Source organism: Cryptotermes secundus, unplaced genomic scaffold (genome assembly GCF_002891405.2).
Source record: "Cryptotermes secundus unplaced genomic scaffold, Csec_1.0 scaffold470, whole genome shotgun sequence".
Lineage (NCBI taxonomy): Eukaryota > Metazoa > Arthropoda > Insecta > Blattodea > Kalotermitidae > Cryptotermes > Cryptotermes secundus.
The window spans coordinates 1,005,015-1,027,355 of NW_019739954.1; the positions used below are offsets into that span (position 1 = coordinate 1,005,015).

The 22,341-nt window shown below is 38.4% G+C and overlaps 2 protein-coding genes across 3 annotated transcripts in view; one reads left to right on the forward strand and one right to left on the reverse strand.

Moving 5' to 3' along the window:
- Positions 1 to 200: 200 nt before the first annotated feature.
- LOC111872140 (vacuolar protein sorting-associated protein 28 homolog) lies at positions 201 to 20,031 on the reverse strand. 2 transcript variants are annotated; one of them, XM_033754546.1, is made up of 5 exons: positions 19,943 to 20,031; positions 6,517 to 6,580; positions 4,765 to 4,960; positions 2,484 to 2,585; positions 201 to 678 (listed from the first exon to the last, which is right to left on the reverse strand). In XM_033754546.1, the coding sequence occupies exons 1-5, from the start codon at positions 19,947 to 19,949 to the stop codon at positions 412 to 414; spliced, it is 636 nt and encodes a 211-aa protein (XP_033610437.1). In that variant the 5' UTR covers positions 19,950 to 20,031; the 3' UTR covers positions 201 to 411. The 2 variants fall into 2 exon arrangements, with proteins under 2 accessions (XP_033610437.1, XP_023721497.1); XM_023865729.2 differs by lacking the exon at positions 19,943 to 20,031 and adding an exon at positions 11,877 to 11,992.
- Positions 12,221 to 22,341, forward strand: part of LOC111872139 (intraflagellar transport protein 52 homolog) — an 18,311-nt gene continuing 8,190 nt past the window's right edge. The window contains exons 1-3 of the mRNA XM_023865728.2: positions 12,221 to 12,313; positions 12,447 to 12,577; positions 19,697 to 19,914. Coding sequence (XP_023721496.1) covers positions 12,299 to 12,313; positions 12,447 to 12,577; positions 19,697 to 19,914 — 364 coding nt within the window. The 5' untranslated portion in view covers positions 12,221 to 12,298. The remainder of the gene's footprint in view (positions 12,314 to 12,446; positions 12,578 to 19,696; positions 19,915 to 22,341) is intronic.

Here is a 22,341-nt window from a genome sequence, read left to right on the forward strand (position 1 = left end):
TCTACGTAAGGTATGATGTATTGTGGTTTATAGAGCAGATGGTCTCTTATATTGTACCTGCACAGTAGTAGATGGCACTGTGTACTTTTTACAAATTCTGTCATGGCAAAGCTCATGTAAAATGAAAAAATAACATAAAATTGAAGAAATGGAACAAGTAATAGGCTACAATATTAACACAAATGAAGAAAATCATAATATATATTGTATGCAGTATTAACTTTTTACTGTAACAAAAATAATTATAACAATATGTTTCCCAAATCTCTGGGGATAATGTGGAACCTTAAGTTATACAGAATTCATAAATCAGATAATGAAGGAAATGTATGGTATAGGAACCTCATATCCCTCTATCCTTTGTTCCTTTTAACTGAAATAAAACACATCTACGGCACTATTGGTTTCATATTAAGTATGGTGTAGTATCTTATTGAAAGCATTATATGATGACTCCAAGTCAAATATTAGCTGTCGAACTTGTGTCTCTGAAAGTTCATCAGATGCCTGCATTCCTGAGAGAGTGGTTAGCCAATCTGATACTTTCTGCTTGCCCTCAAAGTCTGATGGGAGAAGGCTGAGTCTGTTCATTGTATCCATGAGATCGCGCAGATCTGGGTGAAGCTCATCCATCGCCTTTATTTCTAGCCTCAGCTTGTCCATAATTGTGATAAACAGCTGTTGACACAAATAATTATTAGACAAAATCAGCGCAGATCTCATTAACTATGAGTACGTTACTTAAAACAAGCATCACTTACACAAATTTTTTAGCTTTTCACAGCAGACTGTCTAGTCTTGTAGGCAGATACTGTTGTTTTGGAGGGACATGGAGAATTTGTCTTCAGGGTTGAAGTAAGTTGGGTGACAAACTGGTTCAGTTACAAAGGCACGTTATAAGAACAGTGGCAGTAGGACAAGAGAGGAGGTTAATAAGAAAAAATTGGCAGCCCTTTTGAGGGATACAAGTTTATCAGAAGGGAATTTAAAAAGTGAGAAATTGTAGTGCAACCCTCTCCGGGAATCAAGTGGTGATTTCAGAATGTAAAGTACAACTGTGGGAAGAAATAAAAAAAATAGATGACCCTTCTCAGAGTGCCAGGAAGTTCTCCATGAGGGGGGGGCACTTGAGAACTGGGAAGAAGTAGCCCTTTACAGGGCCCCTACAGATGGGAAGGGAACAACCCTCTTAGTACCCTTGAGGGCCCAATTAGCAAATATCCCTCCTCTGAGAAAACTCACAGGGGCCCTGAAGAGGACCGCATTTGTCCACATTTTCTCACAATTCCACATTTTCCACCAAAAACAACACAGCATCTTTCCTTTCTCAAGCTTACATTTCACATACATGATAGTAAACTAGCATGCCCCTTAAAAAGTCGGTTTACTGCCAATTCTTTCCCACTGGTCCAGACCAGGCTCCTTTTCTTTACCTGCTCTCCTTAGGTATCATGGCTGTCATCCTTATAAACTGCACGTATGGTCAAGCCAATTCCTGAACCTACATATTGCAACACTAAAGATGGAGGCAGCACATTCCTCTGAAATGTCTGTGTTAATCTACAAGATTACACAGTCTTGCACCTCACATTTTTAATTCAAAGAAACACTGATAAGATTATGTATATGCTAAATAAGATACAGCTTAGAACCTAATCACATCTGTTTTCCTCATGCTTGTTTCCAAACAGGACAAATGATGTATGTAGCAGAGTCATCACTTACAAAACATGGACGTGAATATGTCAATGTAAGAGTGCGGCATTTTCCAACAATTTAACTCTCATCTTTAGCAGCGATTACTGTACTCTCTATCTGTCATATATTATCTCCTGACAACTGTTAAGTTCATGATTGTTACTTTGTAGAAGGCTAGAAAACCCTTTCAATGTTTTATGTAATAATAATCACAAAATATTACTGCACAGATCCTACATATTTTATCTGATTCCCTGGAACAGAGTTCATCTCAACAAGATCACAGCTGCATACCATGTTCGAAAATTCCTCGTAATTTATCAAACTTAAAAGTTTATTACTGTGTTCACAAGACAGTTGGTATGACAGAGTACATACAATGATAAACACATAACAGGATGCATTCCTTAAAGATGTTCACAAGATCCTGCCTCTTTGACCCTATCCTGAGCCAGATGAATCCAGTATAAACCTTCCCTCGTATGCATAGGTTTTTCCAGTGTTCCCAATCCTTCAGATCTTCATACAAAAACTTTGTATGCATTTCTCTTCTATACCATATGTGCTTCATCCATCCTCCTCAATTTGTTCACCCCAATAACGTCCGGCACGGACTACAATTTATGAGGCTCCTCACTGTACCGTTTTCTTCAGCCTTCTGTTACTTCTTCCCTCTTTGATCCAAGTACTCTCCTCATTACCCTCTTGCAAACACCTTCAATCTTTGGAAAGTCCAAGCAAAACATAGTTTTTATATACCTTCATCCTCCACACTTTATACTTACAGAAACTATATCAGCTATGCACTTGCTAGTGTTCCCTTTATCATCCTTAATTGTAATTGGTCTGTCTTCCTTTATCCGTTCCAAAGCAGCTGGGCAATCCAGCTGGGTACAAACATAAGGCCATATTAGCTTCTTACTCTTATAAATATATACCTACAGGAATGACTGTGGTCATCAAATATGAAATGTCAATGTATTTTAGATGGGGCACGCAGAAGTGTAATTGGTTGTGGCACTATGCTACAAGCCAGAAGGTCGCGGGTCTGAGTCCCGATGAGGTGGATTTTTTCCAGTTTACCTAATTCTTCCAGCCACACTATGGCCCTGGGGTCAACTCAGCCTCTAACAGAAGTGAATACCAGGAATCTTCCTGGGAGTAAAGGGCGGCCGGCATATAAGGCTGACAACCTTAATGCCATCAGTTAGCCAAATGTCTAGAGAGAATGTGGAAGCCTCAACATCTCACAACCCTATGGGTCTTCATGGTCATGTGTAAAATTTTCCACATGACAGCCAAGACCTTGTTCTCATTTTTAACAAAAGTAAATTTGTTCATTCATGCATACATGTATGGTGTTCAGGAGGTTATGGGTGACAGTTATGGGGGCCTAGGTATTGGCTATCCAGATTGACATCTTCCACTGATTCCTTTAATCTCTCAAAGTAAATGCTGGGATATTATCCCCATTAAGCCACAACCACCTTCATATCCCATACAGTTTTACATTGTTCACTACTTATTGTATCATTTGACACTACAGAATCTGAGCTACTGAAAGCATTATTAAACCTTTGACGTGGTCATTTAAATTCCGCGGCCGCGGCTCCTNTATAATCTGAGCTACTGAAAGCATTATTAATACATAATGCATATTTAAGATCCATACTAATATTATCATTCCACTCACACACATGTATTGCACAACCACCCCTTCTCATGATATTTTTTAAACAAATTTTCATGCATTTTTCCCTAAATGTGGTGTATATATACTTCCTACTGCAGTCTTCTTCATCCCAGTCACTTTGATATTAAGATCTCCATCTTCTGACATGCAATGATGTGTTACTTGGTAGATGGTACAAGTGCCTACAAAATTACAATGTCACATGTAAGAAGACTGTTATCTTAATATTCGCTGCTGTGAAAACTGCACATCACGCTCTAATACCAGATGAACAGTAAAAGGTACATTTGTCCAAGCACTTATTTAAGCACCATGCTATGAAGACAGATTGGAGAATTTGGGGCTGAGGTACAGCTCCATGCATTCTTAACCTCAGCATTAGTTGCAGGCCCCAATCACATTACTCTAAATTAACACTGGACAGAAGGCCGACTGGGCCCCAGAACTGGTCTGGATGGTGCAGTGAAGAGAAAATTTCTTGTTCCTGCTGGGAATCAAACAATCATTCCTCAGACATCCAGCTCATAACCTATCTGCCATCCTAGTGTTCATTAGAAGAATACCAGATACTATAAAGCTGCTCATTACATAATTTTGTCCAAACTTTTCTTGTATGATCTCTCTATTAAAAAGGTAAAGCTATCACTGTAACAAGCTGTGAAGGCACACAGGGTTGTGAGACGTTGAGACCCTCACATTTTGTCTAGACAATCAGCTCACAGATGACGGTAAAGTTGTCAGCCTTAAGAGCCAGCTGCCCTTTACCCTCAGGAAGATTCCTGGTGCTCATTTCCGTTAGAGGCTGAGTCGACCCCAGGGTCATAGCGCAGATGGAAACATTAGATAAACTGAAAAAATCCACCTCATTGGGGCATAGTGCCTCAACAAACTACACTACTGTGTGCCCCTGTCTGATCTCTCTATTAGAGACAAATATTCCCTCAAATGGTTACACTTTTTAAGCTGTCCCTGTGCTTAACTAATTAAGCACCATGCCATGAAGTGAATGTATAGGCACACAGAGTATGTATAGATCCACATTTTCTTGGCCTCGGGACTAGCCAGAGGTGAGTGGTCAGCTTCATGCCCCTGCTGTTTTACCCCCAAGGAAAGAGCCCCCCCCCCCAAGTACAAACTGGATAGGAGGTTGGGTGGACCCAAGAGCTGGTCTGGATGACATGGAGAAGGGACTTAAACTCCAATCCCTCAGTTGTCCAGCCCATAGCCAGTCACTATACTAACTATGCTATCCCAGCTCACTGTAAACATTTGATTCTATTAAAAAACAAAAGAAATGATTAATGAAAAGGGGACCTATGCATTTAAAACAAAATTTACATCAACACATGTTTCCATTATCATTCAGTTCTTACTCTGTACTTCTTCACAAAAGTCTCTATTGTTGGGAACTCATCTCCTTGAACTTGATTGAAAGCTGCCTTATACTGCACAAGAAGTTTTGAGCATGCGGCTGTATATTCTTTGGGAGTCACACAATCTCGAATGTAGGCTTTTTCCAAATTCTGTAATGTATTGATGACTGCATATAAATCAGCCATATTATCATACCTGAAAGAAATTACAATTCATAGTTATAGTTGTGATACTCTGGACGTCAATATGACAAACATTTCAAAATAAACCAATCTAATTATTTACACTGGTTTTATTTAATAACTGCTGCATGTTTTGGTCCATATTTCGCACTATACTCAGGCAGTTTCATTAAATATTCCTCATGTTATTGAAATATCCTAACATGGATCCATTATAGTGTTAATCATTATAATCATCATAACACATATAATTATTACTAAAATTGTAAAATATGTACATTTTCTAAAATTCTCTTGTTGTTACAATGTAAAATTCTGCTCTATTTGTCATGTAACGTAAATGGTGTTTATCTTCTGGGGTCTGCTCTTATGTATTATATGTTTTTGGTATTATTCGCAAATAATCTTATTATTAGTTTTTTAGTTTTTATATGCAGTTCGTCTTGCCTTCTGGAATGTAACATCGTGATCAGTTTTTTTCTCTTTCGAGTGTGTTCTTTATTTCTTATCATGTGGACATTTGTTTTTGTCTTCTTCCTGTTCCTGGCTTCAATGTTTTTTTATTGCTAGTGGGGTTGGACTAAGTCCCTTGTACTGTGGTCACTTGTGGCCTATTGTACCAGCCCCAGATGATATGTGAGGGTGATTGTGGAGCAATTGGTGGAATGAAGATGGGCAGGGGAAACCGAAGTACTCGAAGAAAACCTGTCCCACTTTGTCCACCACAAATCCCACTTGACCAGACCTGGGATCGAACCTGGGCTGCCGCGGTGGGAAGCCAGCGACTAACCACTAGAGCTATGGCGCAGCCTGGCTTCAGTGTTACATGTACAACAGTATATATGCAAGATCTGATATTCTCACCATGGCGATTATGAAGAGTTCTACCTTCCAGAATATTAAGCCACACAGTCTGTTGAAAGTTAGTGTTTCACACAAACGTACTGCCTCTATCTTCAGGTCTGAACAGCAAACCAAGCAAGAAACTGGCATTAAGCTCTGCTGCTGGATTCATGCCGGCTTCTTGCTTTGCTTACTCTTTGTCCCTAATGATGCAGGTAACATTTTCCTCTGAAATGCTGGTTAAATCTCAGTGGTCCACACAGCATCATATCCCAGAAGGTAGGATTCTTCAGTAAAAACCCAGATTACATAGTCAGAGTACCTTTGCCTCCAGTCCTGCAATGCATGCCAAATGCCAGAAGCTTCAAGTGTACGCTTCTTGCTCTTAGTTGATACATTAGAACCTTATTTTAAACATTTCCCTTCAAAATGTTCTTTCCAATTTGTTTCATGTTCTAATATGTTCTTGTGACTAATCACAGCTAGGCTACATTATCACTGAAAAAAAAAATCTGTGTCCTCAACACATATGGAAATCAAATAACAAAGTAATATTAATCATTCAGCAGTTATGCAACAACAGACAAGCAAATTCTGAGTTCCCACAAAAAAAAAAAGGTTCTTCAGAAAGAAGAATGTTTAGAAGAGCAAGGCTGTGCAGAAGATAAGGGATCACAGAGGGCTGGGTTTGTGAATCAGTTACATAAATAAACACTAAAGCCTCACTTTTCTCTTTCCCGGGCATTTCTAAACAACTTGACCTCCTCATAAAGTTCTGGTCTGTTGGAATCTGTAAATAAAAGAACAATGTTATTTTGATGGATATATATGTAAGAAATTGCTCTTGGGATAAACAATATACATACAAAAATATGTGAAAGAAAATGAGTCTCTGACATGAAAAATAATTTCAGAACGGTGCAATTATATTAAAATTCACATTCCAGCTTTGTATGATGAAAAATGCTGTGATATAATGAAAGCAATTTTGGTATCCGAACTCAATTTTCTCTTCATTCATTGAGTGATATCCTGCATGTACTTTGGGAAATTTCCATATTCGAAATTCTAAGAATTGACTAAAACTAAAAATGACCACTGCACGTTAAATCCATGGTGTCACTGCAATAAAAAAAATAATTACACACAGCATTTCACATTCTCAAAGGAGAGCTGTATCCCAGATGATACAACTCTTTCTATTAAACACACTCACTCATGCAGCTGAGCCCTTCTTGAGGAGCCGCCAATTGTGCAACTACCCAAACGTTCATCGCCGCATTCACAAGAGCCCTCCATTGGTCCCTGTCCTCAGCCAGAGCTATCCAGTCCATTACATCCCATCCTATCTCTCTACGTTCCATTTTAATATTGTCCACCCACCTACATCTTGGTCTTTCCGGTGGTCTCTTTCCTTCTGGCTTTCCCACCAATATCCTATATGCATTCCTTGTCATCCCTTCCATCTCATCCTCCTTGACCTGATCATTCTAATTATACTTGGTGAAAAGTACAAGTTATGAAGCTCATTATGCAGTTTTCTCCAACCTCCCATCACTTCATCTCTTTTCAATCCAAATATTATCCTCAGCACCCTGCCCTCAATCATCCTCAGTCTGTGCTCCTCCCTTAATGTCAGAGACCAAGTTTCACACCCATACAAAACCACATGCAAAATTATAGTCTGTAGATTCTAATTTTTTAGTTTTTAGACAGCAGACGAGAAGACAAAAGCTCCTGGACTGAATAGTAGCAAGAATTACCTGAAGTCAATCTGCTCTTAATTTCCTTCTGAATCAGGTTTCGATTTGTTATGGTCATTCCCAAATATCTCAACTGCACCATATTTTCAAAACATCTGTTATCTGTGTTTATGTCATGATTTTGCCCTGCATTCTGGTGGCAAGACAGCAACATATACTTAGTTTTTTCTGTGTTTACTTCTAGACCAACCTCTTTACTAGCATCAGTTAGGGTTTCTGTGTTTTTCTTTATGTTGTCTGTGTTACCTTCCAGTAGAGTCACATCATCAGCATAGACCAGCAGCTGATTTGTCTCATTTAATTTCAGTCCCACCTGGTTTCCTGGACCTTCCTAATCACATATTCCAAAGCAAAGTTGAAATGCAGTGGCAATAAAGCATCTCCTTGGTTTAGACCATTCTGCATAGGAAAATTATTAGACAAATGTTTACCTATACAGACTTTAATATACGTTTAGTTTAAACACATTTTAATCAGCCTAACTAGCTTCATAGGTACCTCAAACTCTATGAAAATATTATACAATACTTCCCTCCTAACTGAATCACAGGCTTTCCTGAAGTCTACAAATAGCTGATGTACTGTCTGATTGTACTGCCATTTTTTCTCCATTATCTGAAGAATACAAAAGATCTGATCAATAGTTGATCTGTTATGTCGAAACCTACAGTCATGATCCCAATAATTTCATCTATGTGTGCAATTAACCTTGAGAGAAAAATATTGGATAAAATTTTGTATGAAGCTGATACCAGTGATTTCCCACAATAATTACTAGTCAGTTTTATCACCCTTCTTGTGAACTGGTATAATAATATGACTCTCTCCACTGATCAAACAGTTTTCCTTTATGCAAAATAGAAGTAATTAGCTTATGGATCTTAGAACATATTTTGCCTCCTGCTTGAATAAGTTCTGCCAGAATTTGATCACTACCTGGCAATTTATACCTTTTCAAATTTGCAATAGTAATTTCAACCTCAAAAGGGCTAGGATCAGATACTAACAGCTCAGCTGTATATATTTTTATCTGCCTAACATCACTGACTCTATGTGCATTCAGTAGATGAGAGAAGTAGTTCCTCCACCTATTCAAAATGTTGTGGGAATCTGCAAGCAGATCACCATTCTCGTCCTTCACTAAGTTACTTATAGGTTGCTAACCTCTCTTGAAGTCATTTATTCTTCTATAAAGGTCTCTAATATTCTTGTTCTTACTGTCCATTGCAAGCTCATCAATTCTGTCTTTCAGATATTCCCTCTTTCTATTCCTGATATGCCTGCTGGTTTCACGTCTAATATTGTTCAGATTATCTCCATTTATTTCACTTGGATCTTGCAACCACTGCAATTTGGCTTGTTTCCTTTGGTCTAATAATTTTGAGCATTTTTTTTTTAATTGTTTCATTTTTGGTCCGTTACACTATCAATCACAAAGTCAATAGAAAGTCCGTCGAGTGTAACAATTTGTAGGTCACTTCTTTATCACATCTGCCTTACATGTTTCGGTTTAAATACAACCATCATCAGAGGCACATAGTACAATCATGAAAACACTGTTGTTGTTTAAGATGTACACAGTTATGTTTGCTGCGTGGACGCTGCTACAATATGTCGACGTGTAAAAGCACAACACTTGCTAGGATTGTTGAATGCACTACCAATTCTCACATTCCATCCGAAACTGCCCTCAAGTTAAAACCCCAATNGCTTCTTCAATTCATAATAACCTAACCTCTCTTTGGCTGAAAATTGTATGTTCTCTCTAACAGTTTCCCAAATTCTATTAATATCCACCTCAGTGTCCAAGTTTTCCAAAGCCGCAAACCTATTTGAGATTTCATCACGATTCTGCTCTTTACCCTCTACCTCATTTAATTTCTTGAGATTGAACTTCTGCATATGAACTCTGTGTGTTGTTTGTTTGCTCACTGCCAGTCTCTTCCTAACCTTTGCCACCATCAGGCAGTGGTGAGTATCACAATCTGCTGCCCTGAAGGATCGGACATCAGGTATACTTGAATGCTGTCTCCTATCTATCAAAATATGGTCAATTTGGTTGTATGTCTTGCCATCAGGAGATCTCCAAGTAAATTTATGGATGTTACGATGTGGGAACATTGTACTTTTGACAGTAAGATTTTTGGATGTGACAAAGTTTACTACTCTAACTCCACTATCATTACAAATTTCGTGTAAACTCTCATTCACAACTATTGATTTGAAAATGTCTTCCTTACTTACTTTGGCATTGAAATACCCTAACAAAATATTAATATGGTATTTGGGGAATTTATCGAATATATGGTCTACGAGTAGTTCTTCGTAGAACCTGTTCTTCACATCAACTTTATCTTCTGTTGGGGCAAGAACATTCAGATCGATGATATCACACCAGCGACCTCTTAGTATTATGAATGACATCCTATCACTACGAACTCTACCCTCTTCACTGCTGATATGATTCTCTTATGTACAAAAAAACACCTGTAACTAATTCATGATTCTCATTCCCCTTTCCATAGAAAATGTATACTCACCTGCTGGTTCAACATACCAGCTAAAAATTTCCACTGTATAATATAGTCACTTTCAGTTCATACCTTGCAATATGGATCCAGGCCTGGGACTGTGCATATAAAATGCTTCTCACACTTGCGCACTGGTGGCTGGATTGGCCAAAGCCTCCACTGTCTCCCTCAAATTTGAAAGGGTAGTATGTTCTGACTGTGGGATAAGTACTCCTTGTCGAGTCCGTTACTCTGCAGCGAGAGCGGGTACATAATATTCGTTGCCATCTGTGACTGGTCCGACTGCTTTGATCAGCCTACCAACTTGATCTGGATAGGCATTTTCTGTTTGTGTGACCAAATGGAAGTCTGAGCGAGTCAGTACTTCATATACTTCATCAGCTCGCCGGATGGGTGCGTCCTGTATTCTTCTATTATTATACAATCTAGCTTCAAATATAGCTAGGTTCACTCTATAAAATGCACAGATGTTACAATAAACTGGATTCCGCTGTGCACTAGCTTGAAAATAAATTTGTGCGGCGCAGAATCCCAGTGTTCTAGTGGTCACCAATAATGTTACTGCAGTCAATTTCTCTAAGCCCGACACCTAATTTACTGTCAAGGGCCTCAGTCACTTGTTTAGCGTATCTTTACCGTGATCCAAACACAGCCGTTCAGTCCGTTTTCTGTTATATGCTCGGCGAGCAGGGGCTACTCTCTGGCTGGTACGGCCTCGTTACGGTGCAAAAGTTCGGAGCGCATTCTCATACTGTGATCACCGCTGACCATATCCCTTACAGATAGGGAAGGGAACTGCTATTGTCCCTGGGTATGATTACCATAGCGTTGCTGGTAAGCCATTGAGTGATGGTAAATGGGTCGGAAATCCAAAACCCCACAATCCCGATGAGGTAATTGAATTTTTTTCAATTGACCTAATCCCCTCATTGGTGTCTCCACCTTATCGTGGTGAGGGGGTTTGAGTATGCCAAGGACCCTGAGAGCTATACCAGGGGTAGCGTAGCTACTGGCAGGGCCTCCCTTGCTGGACAGGTCAAAGGGTAGGCATCAGACGAAGAGAGACACCAAAAACCAAAAACTGATGCCGGAAGCAGCGTCATCAGCAGCAACTTGAAGCACAGAGCAAATGATCCTCAAGATGGTTCAAGTTCATATAGTAACAGGTGTGACCAGAGTGGTTTGAACGGCTGTTGTACTGCGATTTGGAAAGCAAATGGAAAAACTACCATATTATCACTTTTCCTGGATTGTCTCTTTCCAAAAACAGACATACCATGTATGCGAGATTAAACTGGAGGGGCGGATAGAAGTGACTAGAAGACGAGGAAGAAGACGTAAGAAGATGCTGGATGACTTTGGGGATAGACGAGGATATTTTTATTTGAAGAAGAAAGTTGAGATTGCATTAGGTGGAGAAACTGTTTTGGAAGAGACTGTGGACCTGTCGTCTGACAGATTACTAATGAATGACCTAATCCTTCCCGCTGCACTATGGCTCTGGGGTCGACTTAGCCTCTAACAGAAATGAGTATCAGGAATTAATTAAATAATTTTCCTGGGGAGTAAAGCATGGCCGGCGCGTAAGGCTAACAACCTTACCGCCATCTTCGAGCAGATTGTCTAGATAATGTTACTGCAGTCAATTTTTCTAAGCCCGACACCTAATTTACTGTCAAGGGCCTCAGTCACTTGTTTAGCGTATCTTTACCGCGATCCAAACACAGCCGTTTTTACAACCATACGGGCCTTCACGGCCTGTTACAGGGATAGCTTTACTTTACGTTCTTACCTTGAGATGAAGGCATTACTCCACCCGTTGACATACCGTGAATTATACCAGAAACCTTTGACAAACCTAGAACACCTTACAGCTGACTAATATCTATATGACAGCATTAAACAAAATTAAACAATGCTATAAACATAACCATATTTCATTCGTTATTATACGGGTCCAATAATAACGCGTTCAACTTCTTATTCGCTAGTAAGATAATATGTTGTTACTTAAACTATATCATAGCAATAATAAGTAATGCTATGTGAACAACGTTTATTGTCAAGTCGTATTATTTGCACTCATCTAATTCTGCGGAGAAATGTGTTGGTCCTACTGGTCGTGGCGGTCGTGGCCTTCATTTTAATTTTTAACCTCCACCCTGCTGTGGAATGCGTGTGTTTTACAGTAGGATGTGATGGATGTGATCGAACATGGCGCCTGTGGAGGTAAACAATTTTACATTGTGTGCTGTATTTTTTCTATTTCATGCTAATCTTAACGTTTTTGTTGTATGAATTCAAAATTATTTCAAGATAAATGTTTCAAGTCTCCATACAATTGAGAATAATTTGTTTTCAGGATTTGGCAGCAGACTTTAAAGGAAAGGGCAATACAATATTATTTAATTCATCAAAAAAGGAACTCTTTAAAATCAATGAAAATTACAAAACTTTGCACCGAAAATTGAAAGGAAACTGGAAAGTACTGACGTAAGTAGCTCCATTAGCCCCTGCCTTTCCCGCTGTATACAATCAAGGACTTGACTGTTGTTTCTGTACCGATATGATACCCTCAGCATGAATGTTTCCATATTACGATATGTGTGTGTGTTTTGTAGTTTATAAATATAATACATGCAGGATATTACGTGACCTATTGGGCAAACTTCAGGAACATGTTCTATAGGTCATTTGGAGCAAAAAATACCCACTAAAGTGTAGATCAGTTCGATACCATTATCAAGTTGAGCGTTAGTGGAACAAGCTGGAACTTCTATAATTTGACCGATTTTCTTCTTGTACGACGTCTAATGTGGCTGTGTTGTGTGGCAGTGCAGTCATAGTCAAAATGTGTAACACATTTACAAGTGAAGAATACGTGAACATGCATTTTATATACAGTTTCTGGACTGGAAATGGCAGGGCTGCCTTGGTGGAATACTAGCAACAATATCCACTTATACAGAATTCCGCGTCACCAGACACTTATGAACGTACACAGAACTTTGAGGGAGACTGCTGGACGCTTCCCACAAGTGAATGCAGAATGAACAGCGACAGCAAGGGGAAGAAGATGTTCTGGCAGCAATTCTCAAGTACAAGTAGGCACAGAATTTCCAGGATGATTGGTGTAACAAAGACACATGCATGGAGAATATTGCATCATGATAGTTTCTATCCATATCAGCCCCAAAGAGCACAACACCTTTTACCACGATGCGTAAGATTTTGCAGACGGCTGCGACCATAGCTACACATTCTGTTTATGGGTGAGACTGAATTTACCTGGGATGATATTGCCAGCACAAGGAATTCACACTCTTGTGCACACTGAGATCCACATGAGGCAGCAGGACATCATTTTCAAGACCAATTTTCAGTTCAAGTTTGGTGCGAAGTATATGGTAATAACCTGATTGGACCACATGATATTGAGGGGCATTTAGCAGCTCCATATTATAGGAATTTTCTGGGAAATGAATTATGCATTTAGAGATGTGTCTCTTGAAACACAAAGATGAATATGGCCACAACATGATGGAGCAACTCTGCATTCCAGTAGTGCATGAATGAAATTTTTGAACAAAGATTAAAGAGGAAGGTATGGACTGATGGCTTGGCTAGCTCTGTCTCCTAACTTAAATCAGTTACATTTCTTTCTTTGGGATTGAATGAAATTGAGATTGTATCATGGTGGTAAATCAGAAGTAAGCCATCAGTAGATGCCATAGATGAAGCCACCCTAAATACCAGAGATGAATCGGCATGCATGCAGCCTAATAGTAGATATTTCAGACACATGTTATAACAACTGTCATTCACTATTTCTATATCCACTGCTCTTCCAGCCATGTAAGGATCTGTGGAATGTAAATAAATGAATGACTGAATTGAAACTTAATTGTTGTAAGCATTTAAAATGACAATAAATGTGATTTTGAAAAGGAGGTCTTTGTTCCGTGCAACACTAAGCTATCACTTGATAATGATGTCAAATTGACCTGTAGTTTATTAGAAACTTTTTGCTGCAAATGACCTATAGAACATGCTCCTGAGGTTTGGCCAGTGTGCCATGGAACACTGCACATGTGTGCATGCATGCACACAAATACACACACACACAGTATTGCAAAATAGTCCTGTACCAGATTTTTGAAGTCAGCTGTCTATTACTTTTACAAGTGGTGTTCTAGTAGATCCTAAAGGGTTCTGACGATGGCATATAATACTCAGAAATACTGGGTGTTTGGACTTTGTCCATTGTCCTGTATTCTAGAAACTAGAAAACACATTATTTTGGAAACTGGATCAGTTTCCATCCTAAGGTGAGGGGGGAGACACCTACTCTGTTGGGTCCCTGGTCCAGTGATTGAAGTTAGCTCTTTCTAAGGGATCCAATAGAGTAGGTGTTTCCCTCTCACATGAGGACTGAAACAGATCCAGTTTCTAAAACGTTTTCTATTTTCTATGGTACCAGACAATGGGCAAAGTCTGAAAACCCAGTAATTCCGAAGGGGTGTCCTGTTTTATAGAATAACCGATGAATTTGATTCTTACCCTTATCATGCAATATTAGAGGTGTGGAAAGTTTTCTTACTTATTCAATAAGAACTGGAATATTGCTGGAATGTTCAATGAAAGCATTTCATGGGTTAAGTACTCATACAGGAAAGCTGACACTTCTTGGTTGCTTCTGATTTCATGTTGTGTAAATGTATAATATTTGTTCAAAATGCTGATTAACAAATAAAGTGTCATCAAGTAAGATGTGGAAGAGCGGCCTCCATAGTCTAGAGGTAACGTTCCCACCTCATGATTCAAGGTACGCGGGTTCAAACCCGGCGGAGGTCATGGAATTTTTAAGAGCGGAAAAATTCAGGGAACAAGTCCTCCGGGAGGGAAATATAAGACATGGGTCCCGTGTCGTAGCTTTACGGCACATAAAAGAACCTCGTGTCTCCAAAGGAGGCCACTAAGCAAAATTACGGACATTTCCCGCCCAACAGCAGTCTCTAATACCTCTGGTAGAGGGGGGAAGCATTATAGATACCTCTCAGCTAGTAGAGCCGGTCTCGCTGGCTGGGCGGGACTGCTGGTAAGCACCAGTACCCATAGGGTATAGAGACTGGTAGAAATCATAGAGGGAAGTACAATGGACCAATACAGGTCTCAGTGCATGGGAAAACCCACCCTCTCCAATAACTAACTAACTAAGATGTGGAAGAGGGAGCATCACCATGGTTTCATAAATTAGTATTGGGAAAATCACAATAGTTGACTGATTAAAGGCCTTACCTGCAAGAAGTTCTTTTTATTGTTTCCTGTTTCTTTTTGTCCATTAGCTATTTGTAGACTTCAAGAAAGCCTGTGATTTAGTTTGGGGGGATGTATTATACAGTATTCTCATAGAGTTTGGATTGCCCATGAAACTAGTTAGGCTGATTAAAATGTGCTTAAATGAAACTTGTAAATTCTATGTAGATAACATTTTTCTGATAACTTTCCTATCCAAAATGGTCTATAACAGGGAGATGCTTTATCACCACTGATTTTCAACTTTGCTTCAGAATATGCCATTAGGAAGTCCAGGAAACCAGGTGTAACCAAAATTAAATGAGACACATCAGCTGCTGGTCTATGCTGATGATGTGACTACTGGGAGATAACACAGACAACATAAATAGAAACCCGGAACCCCTTACTGATACTAGTAAGGAGGTTGATCTAGAAGGAAACACGGAGAAAACTGAGTATATGTTGCTGTCTCATCACCAGAATGCAGGGCAAAATCATGACATAAAGATAGCTAACAGATGTTCTGAAAATATGGTACAGTTGAGATATTTGGAAATGACTATAATAAATCAAAACCCAGTTCAGAGGGAATTTAAGAGGAGACTGAATTGAGGAAATTCTTGCTACCATTCAGTCCAGAAGCTTTTGTCTTTTCATCTGCTGTCTAAAATCATAAAAATTAGAATCTACAGATTATAATTTTGCCTATGGTTCTGTATAGGTATGGAACTTGGTCTCTGATATTAGGGGAGGAACACAGACTGAGGGTGTTTGTACCTAAGAGAGATGAAGTGACAGGAGGCTGTAGAAAACTGCATAATGAGGGGCTTCATAACTTGTACTCTTCATCAAGTATGATTAGAATGACCAAGTTAAAGAGACGGAGATGTGCATGGCATGTAGCATGAATAGAGGAAAGAAGAACGTATATAGGATTTTGGTGGGAAAGCCAGAAGGAAAGAGACCACTAGGAAGACCAAGATGTAGGTGGGTGGAAAATGTTAAAAGGGATCTTAGAGAGATCAGATGTGGTGGTATGGACTGGATTGAGCTGGCTCAGGATAGGAACCAGTGGAGGGCTCTTATGAATGTGATAATGAACCTTCAAATTCTATGAAATGTTGGGAAGTTCTTGAATATCTGCACAACTGGAAACTTGTCAAGAAGGGCTCAGCTCCATGAAGTTAGTTAGTTTTGTCCATCTATCTGTTAACCATCCTCAGTTCTAACTGGCTGTCTGTATATGTAAGTATGCAGAATCTCGTAACATATAAAGTCATGTTTTATTTGAATCTTAATCCTTGTCATGAAGATACTAAGGGAAATTTTGCAATATCTACCACATCCACTATAACAGCAGTTTTATCTTTCTTCTGCCTTCATGTATAACCTTTAACGTCCAAAATGTCCCAATCAGGCCAGTGATGAATATGGTTGTCTTGGCCAAAGTACCCCGATTTGGCCAGTCAGGCATTTAAACTCCGCTAGTGGAACCGCACACACACACACCTTTAGTGGAAGCGCATACACATTCCTAAATATTTATTTTTAAGTGTAGTAATTACCAGACAAACTTGAGTAAAATACTAATAGAGGAATTAAAATGATACCCAAGTGAACAACAACAAAAAAGAGTATACATATGAGTTATGCCCAAACTCATCCACTGGACAAATTTGAAACACAAGAAATACTGGGGATCCTTGACTGGACTCAGGCAAACAAAGGGACTCATATGAGGACCCTCAGCTAAAAGAGCAAAGGAACTGTTGAAGTTAAACAGGAACCAGCTACGATGGGTGGTGGGACTGCTTACAGGACACTGTCACCTTAAAGGACACCACTTCAAACTGGGACTAAGTGATAGTCCCACTTATGAGAGGTGTCAAGAAAACGAAACAGCCACACTTATCCTGTGTGAATGTGAGGCCTTAGCTTATTTAAGATTACATCACTTGGGTCAATACCTTATGGAACCAAGTGACTATTTCGACGCCCCCACATACAAAATCTTACTCTTCATTCAACACGCAGGATTGCTGAGGGGATAATCAAAACGGGAAGCACAATAGGCCACTGTAGGTCACGGTGCAAGGGCCGAGAAGGCCCACTCCTTATACAGTCATTCATTCATTTCTTGAATAGCCAAGCTTACATTCTTCTGTACCTTTAGTCAAAAGGTTCGAAAATCTGAAGAGTTTAACAAAGATGTAAAATTTGCCAGCAGAGAACGAAATGATTTTATTGCTTCTATCTGTTTTATGACACCAGGGACTGCTAAAATATGTCAGATGTTACAAGCAGGAATGAATTTGTAATGCAGAACAACTCTGTGAAGAATAAGGAAACAATTTTTACAGTACACATCAAAATTAAAAGAAAAAAATTGAAAATAGAGTATAGATCTTTATATAAAAATTTGCAAATCTTATGTTATAATATGTGACAATATTATCTTTGCTGATACAAACAAAGTTAATGCCAACCATTTATCATAAAAATTGTGTTAGATACAGCAGTTTAAACACAATGCTTAAAATTGTTTAAGTGCCCTAACAGAAACAGACATTTAAACGCAGAGTAGCAACTGGCATATAAATGTGCACCAACAGCAGACATTTAAATAAACTCCAGCTAGCTCAGGCTTACCACCATTTCAAAACTCTGTCATTTAAAGGTTAATATTTGTTCTGGTTTATTATTTCTACCTCTTAATATTCTAGCTTCATGTTTACTACTCTTGCTTTATTTCTCATCATAAGAGCTTTAGAGGGGCAGGGGGAGATCCTGTCAGCTCATCCCATCAGTGAATTATTTCCAGTTTTCTCTGTATTGCAATATTAAATCTTTTGTCTGTGGAATTTGTAGCAGTGTCATCATTTCCGTATTTCTTTTACTGTTCCAAAGCAGGCATTCCGCCATCCGTTCCGTGAAACAGTTTTCTGTTGATATCAGTCAAGTTTCTTCAAGTCCTCAAACAATGTAAGATAGACCACATCTTTCCATTTTATCATTTTTTCACTCATCCTCCCATTTGACATCATACAATTCGAAGCGCAGGACTGCTGAGGGGATAATCAAAAGGGGAAGCACAATAGTCCACTGTAGGTCGCGGCACAAGGGCCGAGAAAGCCTACCCCTCATACATTCATTCATGCATTCATTCATTCATTCAACAGTGTTGTTGAGTGAGAATGAGCTTCTGGTATCAGCACTAGGTAACCTCTTCACTTACAACATTTTAATTTCTTATCTTTAGTTGGTTATTCAACAACACTGTCAGTATAGTGTTGGTTTAATATTATAGGGGACATGGCAGTTGTAGGGTTTCTTAAATTCTTTAAGCTGCATTCATAACCATCACTGCATTGTGTTAGATCCACATTATGTAATGTCTGCGTTTGAAACAGAAGCAGTAAGTCTTTTCGTTTTCATGGTTTACCTAGAAATGATGTCAGTAGCACACAGACTATGTATTAGCAAATAGTAGAGTGGTTACTAAGTGGCAGATTGGAAAGAATTTGGAAGGAAATGGCCATGACTTAATTCTGTTACCCCAACAATGCCTGCCGAGTCTGGCAAATAAATGGTTTATATATCAATTCAGTATACTGAAGTTAAAGACTGATTTGGAGGAAGCCCTGAATGAATAATTAGATATCACATGGTAATTTACTGATGACAGCGAAACTTTGCAGGTATGTAACATACATGCATTCGTAGATGTGGAGGTAATTGGGTTACAGAACATGCTAAAATGGTTTTCCCTCATCTTGAGGAACAGGCTAACACAGTGCTCCATATTCGTGAATGTTGTGGTTAGCATCACAGATGGATTACACAAAATCAGAGACTGAATTAAATGTCATGAACCAGGCAGGCACAGGATCAGTGTTGCAGTGTTTTGTTTTCATTGGTAAATTATTGTGTGATCTGCAGTTATTAATTCAGAGCCTCCTCAAAGTTATTAATCCTGTATATTCTGCAATATAAAACCTAAACTTTCAAATAGCCATGTAGCTGGGGGAAAATCTTAAATCAAATGATCTAGTTTAAAAGGTTCAAGGAAAATAAGTGTTTAAAAACATTCTGAATCTCACAGAGGTTGGGGTCATAAAATGTTACTTGGACAAACACATTACTTTACATAAGATTAAAAGTTTGTGATAATGGTACATTAGTGGAAATATTATGTTTCTGGGCTTATCCATCATCCTGTCTTTATCTAAAATATTTATACATTACTGTAGTGTTAATTAGAAAATAGCACCTTACTGGTGAAACTAAAAGAAGCAGTTTCTGTTTTATTTTCAGGAATAAAGATGAGATCAGTCCTGATGTACTCTCAGATGTAACACTGTTTGTTATTCCTGGACCCAGAGAAAAATTTACAGAAAATGAATTTAACTGTATGAAAAGATATCTTGATTCAGGTGGAAATATTTTGGTTATGCTTGGAGAAGGTGGTGAGAAGAACTATCTAACAAATGTAAACTTTTTACTGGAAGAATATGGCATTATGATCAATGCTGGTAAATATGAACTTTAAACTTCACTTACTGAACATTATTATGAGCAGTTACAGCTCCTGTGTTGTTGTTCTTAGGTCCAGAGCTCAACTGTCTGATATCTGTTTTGCAGCACAGCACCTTAACCCTATGCACATCTGTGTCAGCCTGTCTGTAGCTCCACCATCCAGACCAACTCAACACAAATCTGTTATCTCTTATCAGTTTTAGTGAATGTGATAAAATAATGTGGACAAATATACAGGCGTAATACAACAGCTAATGTGATCTAAACAGGGCTGCCAACATTTGTTTTCAAAGAAAATTATTGTGAGGATAAGCAGCAGCAATTCAGTTCAATTCAGGTCCCCTTATTTGAGTTCTTGTTAACAGCAAATAGCCTATAATAGGCAAGCACCGAATGTATACAAAACGGTAATTAAATATTAAAAACTAAGACAAATACATATAACATGTCAACAGAGGGATAGGAACAGTGAATTCAGTAGGATTAAATAAAAGGAAAAGTATTCTCAAGGGAGACAGTGTGTTTATTAAAAACGTCCAAATATCAAAAGGTGCTGTTTCCAGCTGTGGCACATCTTGTTGAAGTCTTGAGATCTTACTGACATTAAAGGTGGAAAAGTTCCAAACTTACCCTGTGGGTACTTGGAGACTTACAGTTGATTTTGTTCTGAAAACCTTAACAAGAAATAGAGCATCAAGATGTTTTCATCTGGAATAACAAGATTTGAATTTTAAACAATTAAAAATGCATTCATAATTGCTTGGAGAATTTGACTGGTTGTAGCATAAGATTGCAAACTTCTTCTGTATGTCTTCCACTTTATTGGAATCTGCCAGAGTAAAATTATTCCAGGCAACAAACATGTACTCAAACTTTTGCTGAATCTTCAAGGAATGCATCCTGTTGTTGTAATATATAACAAGTCAAATGTTTTCAAACAGTCACAGCACAGCACTTCTCAGTACTACCATTCACATTAACTGTGCATAATGAGTTTATTGATCTTGATTGTTGCATGTTTCAGTCATTAAAGAGCCATCGTCAGGCAATACACACTAATAACAGTATCTTAAACTACTGAATTGCATTTTATATTGATACATGTATTGCATCATTACAATTGTTAATGTACCTTGTTATGTACATAGTCAGTACATCCAGTGTTGTGATATAATCATTACTATTTCCTTAAACTTATTAAAATCTAATAAACTTCTTTACTAGATGCTTACATATAAACGTAAAATGGTATAAGATATCACCATGAGTTAATACAATATTAAATTATAGAGTTATAAAATACACTTAGATGTTTCATATTGTCATGTTCAGTTGTTTCATTTTTTTCATTAATGGTAATTGCTGCAGTCATGACAGCATATCAAGTAGTAACTTATGAACACTGTTTTGGTTCAAATTTAGTTTCTGTTTCTTTTTTATTTCTTCTGTGAGGTGGTTGCATTGTTGGAACTGGTGCTTCATTTTCCATCTTTTTATTTTATGGGGTTTATCACCACTGAATGGATTTTCAATAAATCTGATATCAGAGAATTTTAATAACATTTGTCTGCACTTCTAGTTTTGATTAAAATCAGGCTAAAATAACAGGCAATATACATGTAAATCTAAGCACATTTCTCTGTTCAGCTTGCTAAATATTTGTCAGAATGAAACATGTTTTCAAATAATGTAAAAAAGGTAAAGGTATCCCTGTAACAGGCCATGGAGGCCCATATGGTTGTGAAACATCAAGGCTTCTATCATTCTAGACAATTTGCTCACAGTTGGCAGTGAGGTTGTCAGCCTTACATGCCAGCTGCCCTTTACCCCAGGAAGATTCCTGGTACTCATTTCTGTTAGAGGCTGAGTCGACCCCAGGATCATAGTGCAACTGGAAGGATTAGGTAAATTCTAAAATCCAGTTGGTACATCAGGAATCGAACCACTGACCTTCTGGCTTGTAGCATAGTGCCTCCACCAAGTATGCTATTGCATACCCATTTTGAAATAAACAGTAGAGAAATCTGAAACTCAAAATTTATCACTGATCTTAGGGCTTTTAAAGTAATTAAACAATAATGAGGAAGCAGACCAGAATTGCTATGATATATGTATATTTCCTGACTTGTTCAGTGTGTTGTATAAAAATATTTGCATAAAGAATACTTCGAGAGTGTGGGCAAGCAGATTTTAATAGTAAGTAGAAGATTTGTGAACCTGTGATTGTGTTTCTGCTCAGTGTTATAAGCATAAATGAAACAGAAGTTATGATACATGTTTGGTTGCATAAACCATGTGTGGAAAAATCAAACTGGATTGGATACATGGTCAATTTGTCATAACATTAAACCTGACTTTCAGAATGATTGTTTCCCCGCCCCCACCCACAGCATTCTAAACCACTGCTCTATCTGTCACCGCTC

Bases quoted from the DNA above. Each gene is read 5' to 3' on its own strand.
- LOC111872140 (XM_023865729.2), bottom strand. From the start codon at position 11,910: ATGTCAACGGGTGGAGTAATGCCTTCATCTCAAG. The intron at 2,586-4,764 runs GTAAGAACTGAA...GTTTGTACCCAG, and splicing joins CTTTTGTGAAGAAGTACAGA to CTGGATTGCCCAGCTGCTTT. The intron at 679-2,483 runs GTAAGTATAAAG...TTGTGTCAACAG, and splicing joins GCATAGCTGATATAGTTTCT to CTGTTTATCACAATTATGGA.